At 40.7% G+C, this 6,000-nt stretch overlaps 1 protein-coding gene across 2 annotated transcripts in view; it reads left to right on the top strand.

The window, feature by feature from the left end:
• The first annotated feature begins 1,693 nt into the window (after window positions 1–1,693).
• Window positions 1,694–6,000, top strand: part of smtnb (smoothelin b) — a 276,940-nt gene continuing 272,633 nt past the window's right edge. Inside the window, exon 1 of one of the 2 annotated variants that reach the window (XM_072247879.1) lies at window positions 1,694–2,118. In XM_072247879.1, the coding sequence (XP_072103980.1) occupies window positions 2,068–2,118 (51 nt within the window). In that variant the 5' untranslated portion in view covers window positions 1,694–2,067. The remainder of the gene's footprint in view (window positions 2,119–6,000) is intronic. The other variant, XM_072247881.1, reaches the window with a different exon arrangement.

Genomic DNA, 6,000 nt, shown 5'->3' with positions numbered 1-6,000 from the left:
TAACATGTTAGGGACCTAGGAGATATAGAGAGAAAAGATCTCCTGTACAAGTCCAAAAAGCTCCTGAAGGTGGCAGCATAGGTTGAAAGGCTATTGAAGAAGACAATGTGGGTCTTCATTAGCCAAGGTATGAAATATAATATTACGGAGTTCATGGTGTAATGTTATAGAATCTTGGATTATGCCACAGCTAGAGGTTTGCACACAATTCTAGTGAACAAATGAATGAATGTGATACATTAGGGAAGCTGTGGAGAATCTCTCAGGTGTTTCCTTGGATGGTATGTTTCAATCATGAGAAGAGAATGGATAGGCTGTGTTTATTTTACTTAGTTCAGAGGCTGAGGGACAACCTGATAAGAATATGTAAAATTATGAGGGGCATAGAGTGGAGAGTGAAGATTTTTTCCTCTTAATGAAGACATGTAAAACTCGAGAGTACATGTTCAAGGTGTAATGTATGAAGGTTAGAGGGACCAAGGTAAGAAATGTTAATGAAGAGTGTGGTTATAATCAGGAATGTGCTCTCTGAGAAGGTAGTGGATGCAGGTTCTCTTACAGCATTAAATAAGTATTGAAGTAAGCATTCCAATCACCAGGGTCTGAAAGGCTGCTGTCCAAATGGTGGAAAATTGGCTTAATATAGATGGATACTTGATAGGTGACATAAGGTGATCTGAAGTCCCTGCTTCTGTCCACTATGACAATACTTCCATTTTGTTAATTCCAGTTCCTTGCATTTCTCCAGTGGTTACACATGAAAAGTAATGTCTTGGCTGTGAAGTCATTTTCAGGCAGTCCCTTGGGGATGAGAATGGCTTGCTTCCAATTCTGTGGGCTCCGAGATGGCTGTTGGGATCTTCAGACACTGCCACTGGCAGGGCGGCAGATGCTTAATACGACAGGAAGGTGCGTAGTGTAAAGTTGGTGAGCCGCTGGCTACATTTTTGCTGTTTTTTTTTAATGGAAAGACTCATGTTTTTTGATGCTGTCCTGGCTGCTCCTTCTTCCTCTCTGTTTGGTCATGGGCCAGGGAGTACTACGAGTCACTGAAAATGTTGCATTTTCTCAAGGCTGCTCTGAGAACTTCTTTTAAGAGCTTTCTCTTAATGGCTCGGCGCAGACCAGATGGGTCCAAGGGCCTGTTTTCTGTGCTGTACTTTTCTATAACTCTGTCATTCTGGTGATCTCTTGCCATGATGGCATTCAGAATGGATTACCTGTTTTAGGTGTCTGGTATGGATGCGACTCAATCAAGAGAGCCCGCTTAGTCTAATTGGATGTTTTTTAAACTGCATATACTGGAAATGTAAAATAGAAACTGAAAATACTGCGAATATTCCGCGGGTCAGGCTACACCTTTGAGAAGATAAACTTTTAACGTTTCAGGGCGAAGGCCTTTCGTTAGACCAGATTGTGCCTAGCATCATCTATGGGTTGTTTTTCGTAACATTAGCAGAGATTTTAAGCTTCGGGAACGCTAGTAATTCTCCTAGGCGGCCGCAGTCCAACTTCACGGTAGCTCCGAGCGGAAAATTGTCCCAAAGGTACCACGGTCGGACGGAGTGGCCGCCGATGTGACGTCCGAAAACGACGGTTGAAACCTGATATCCAATCAGAAGGAAGCTGGCGGATAAGCGTGAGCGCGATTGGGCGACGCCCAGGCCGCTGGGCGGGACTTCAGCTGAGATCGGTATTTGAAGCTCGAGCTGAGGTGAGCCGCCGCAAGCGGGGTGGGTTCGGGACTCTGAACCTGGGGAATTGTTCGGGGAGAAGACGAAGGGCAGAAAACGTTCGGGGCGGGGGCTGTGGGAAATAAAACTGGGACAAGAGCGCCCGTGTGACCTGTGATCCAGGTTGATTTCGCCTGAGGGGAAACTTTGGCCCCATTGCCGGAGTTCGGAGCGAGCACCTGCGACGATCGGACTGTCAGACGTCGGGACACCTGGGGAGTCGCCGAGTGACGGGGCTGTCCGAGGGGGTGAATTGAGCCGGCAACACCATCGCTGAGCACTAAAGCGAACTTCTGACCCTCTGGAGCTCTGAAGGGCAGAGCCTGGCCTCACGATGTCCGCGGACCGCTATTCATCTTTGGACGAACCAGCCCTCAGGAAATTGGTGAGAGATCAAGGGAGAGGGTGTTGTTTGATTTGCACTGAAATGTTCCCCCGCACTCGGTGCTTGCGATTCCGTGGTTCTTGCTCTGGCCTTGCTTAGTCCTCTGGGAGGCGGGGGTTATCCCAAGATCCACGATGAGTTTTAGCTGTGAAACGTTGAGTGTCCCGGGCTACAGAGTATGTCGCTGGCGGCAGTGCCGCTCACTATAATGCTATCGATCCGTCCTGCGCCAAGGTACACGTCCATTCTTTAAGCAGATAACGTAAAGTCCGCACGTTTGATTTCTTAGTGTGCCTAGGTACAAGTTGGGACAGCCTCCTATCTGGCATGCGACGTGTCACGATTCGCAAAGCAGATCCATAACTACACTTCGATTGTTAAATCGCATGACTTAACAATGCTTTTGCTATCTCTCGTCTCTAAACCGGTCTTAACACAGAATGAAGCAGATACTGCAAAATTGTTTTACATATTTGATCCTTCGCTTAATTTTTTGTGCAAGCAGTCTCTAAATGCAGTTGAAGTTTATTCTTAACTTGTCAGTTCTGCTTAAACGTTCAAATAAAATGCTGACTCCAGTTTATTGTGTCCTTCCGCAGCAGATGACAGTTTCTGGACTTCAGCGTCAAGCTTGGCTGTTAGACCAATTAAATAGTTCTTTTTTTTCCTTACAGTGGTGAGATCGCCCAGATACACCTTTTAGTACCCTGGTGTTTTGATCGCACTCGTGTTAATTTAACGTTTTTCATATTAAAATTGATTCTTACTGCGAAAAAAATGCCGTTATTAATGAGAAATCGGTTAGCAAATGGATGACATTAAAACTGAATTGAAGTTCTCCAGAGTTTGCTACTCATTTCCTTCGTCGTTGGATTTCATGAAGGGTGTCTGATTTTATTGAATAGTAGGTAAACTAACTGAATCTGTACATTCATGTGTATCTAACATCATCTAACGTTCTAACGGGAGCAGGTGTTTTGGCAATGAGAAGCAAACTGAACGCGATTGTTAACGCAATTAAAGTTCAAAGTAAATTTTATTATATATACAACCCTGAGATTCACTTTCCACTGAGCATGTGTAGTGCTTCCTGTCACCTACAAGATGAATAGAGGCTACCATTTCAGGTGAAGATGTCTTGGAACTAATGTGATCATTAGAAATGTGGAATACCTAAATCTGTATGGATGGACACTGACGATTTCTTGACATCTAAGTATTATAAAGCCAAGGGTGTGCTTTTTTAATAACGTGTATATCGTCTTTATTCCATGCGGCGATACTCCGCTAATTTGCACAGCACAGGCTGCTTAAATGACCACGATAAACGAATCTCTTGCTCTTCTCCCGCTCCTGTAACCTTCGAAAATCTTCAGATTTATATCCTTCTCCAATTCTGGGTAGATCTCCCCCTTCATTTTTGTTAGCTTTAGCTTTGTCTGCCAAAGATCATGAGCTCTGGAATTTTTCTCCATAATTTTGCCCATATTCCTATCTGTTATTTTAAGAAAGTTCCAAACCCTACCTTGGATCTTTTATAAATCCTGATTTTTTTTTGGGGGGGGGTCAACTTTTACTCCTCCGTGATAAATCAATTTCCTGCTGCACAAAATAGCGTTTAGGTATCCTTTATGTACACCCGAAAGAACCAATACTGTCTCAGTTTAACTGAAAATGATACTTCTCTGAAATATTCCCTTATTGTATTTCTGCATGGGAATGTCACAGAAAATTCCTGCGCTCGGGTTTCTGGAATGAACTTGATTTCAGAACCTTCTGTTTTGGACATGAACCGCACTTGGTACTTGCGTTCAACCGGTCCTCGTTTCGTTAAGCAGGCACCGGTTTGATTGGGGAGACGTTATCCACCTTAGTACATTTATAGGCTCACGAGAACTTGATGAATGTGGAACAATAGTTTAAAAAGAGCTAGGATCAGTAGTTTGTTGTTACTGCAGTTGTATAGCTTCTAAGCTGAAATTATCTTGCCTTTGAGTAAAGAAATCTCCATTGTTACATGCATTAATTTGTTCAAATCTTAAAATTTTGTTTGTAAAATGAAAAAAAGATGTTACTGCCATGTCAACAGATGAAACTGGAAAATTTATTACCTTGAAGTGGCAAGTGGCATTGTTATATATCAATCATATATCACATGCCGTTATATAATCATTGCTATATTTCATAACCAATGCTTTATTTATTAAATGGGTTTTATAACCTTGTTTCCACTGCATCAGGAGGTCTCAACCTTTTTTATGCCATGAAGCCTTGCAATTAACCAAAGGGTCTGTGAACCCTAGGTTGGGAACCCCTGTGTAGTTGACCTGTCTATTTGCTAATGGAAAATGATTTATACTGTATGTAGATTTGAGTATAACTTTGTTCTGAATGATCTTACAGTTCAATGCTTAGAAATGCTACTTGAACAGCCTCATGATGTAGTGGATTACTTGACTTCTCTCCAGTCATATGCATTCTGAAGTGGCAAGTAACATAAATGTAAAAACCACAGACTTGCCTATGGGGCAGGAAGTGGTTGATGGACTGGGTAGTTTGTGAAATGATGCATTCCTTCAAACATTACGCAGTACTTCTGTGTTCCCAGGGTATGGTCTAGATTTTCAATACCATCCCAAATGGTTTGTCTCCACTTTGAGCAGTCATGATCAAAGATCGCCAGGAGTAGGTTTGTTGCATTTTTTTTTCAAGGAAATTTTAAGTACATCTTGGATGATTTTCTATTCCAAATTGTTAATCTTCTCCCAGGTTAGAATGCAGAATAGGAAGTTAGTTTTGTAAGTGTGCTGTTGGAAATGCGTAGCCAACTGTGAATAATTTGGGGTCTCAATGCTGAGAATACTGGATTGATAGATTGATAGATTCATTTATCTTCCAGTGAGTTTTGGTTGGATTTTCCAGAGATACTGTATACAATGTCTTTACTAAGGATTACCAATTGAAGTGCGCCTAGAAATAGATATCTATCAACTTAACTAATTTGGATAATAGTATGTCCAGTCCTGATACTATTTTCAATCAAGAATCATGATCTATTTCACTGTCACTAAATCTACAATATTTACTTTTAAATGTTGCTGTACAATTTGGCTGCTTATCTTGTGTTGATAACTACTGTTGCTTCCATGACTATTGTAAAATATTGTTTTCATATCTTTCACCCGCTTCTTCCCCTCTTGCAACCTTTGAAAATGTTCAGATTTATATCCTTCCCCAATTCTGGGTAGATCTCCTCCTTCATTTTTGTTAGCTTTAGCTTTGTCTGCCAAAGATCCAAGTCATAAGCTCTGGAATTTTTCTTCATAAACTTGTCTATATTTCTATCTTTTATTTTAAGAAATCTTTAAAACATACCTTGGATAATCTGCCCCAGCATCTCCTAACTTGGTAAAATGTGAAGTTTTATTAGAGCATTACAACTAGAGTCTTTTGTGTCTTGAAAGAGGGGCAAAAAGTAAGAAACAGATTTTCTTTTACTTGTGTTTATTGATGAAGAACTGCTTGATGACTGATTTGTTCTGTGAGCTTTAGGGACGCTCGTTAGTTTGCATGACTATTATTCTAATTTAAACTATGTCATGAGTAATAAATTGGAATGTTTAGTAATATTTCATTGAAAGAAATACTCAGAATTGGCTTGATACTTTAAATGTAATGAAGTCAGTCTGTGGGTCTGTAAATTTTGAATTGTCAGTGATCTACCATATAATATTACAAACATTTTAAATAACTCTGAAAAGGAAACACATGAGATATGACTATTTCCTAAATTTCAAAATTGGCACAATTACCAGTTACATTGAAGGTTATTAGTATTTCTGGAAAGGGCAGTAAGTAATGATTGGAATCATATTTTAGATT

This window comes from Mobula birostris, chromosome 31 (assembly GCF_030028105.1).
Source record: "Mobula birostris isolate sMobBir1 chromosome 31, sMobBir1.hap1, whole genome shotgun sequence".
NCBI classification, from domain to species: Eukaryota; Metazoa; Chordata; class Chondrichthyes; order Myliobatiformes; family Myliobatidae; genus Mobula; species Mobula birostris.
This window is presented reverse-complemented; position numbering and strand designations above follow the sequence as displayed.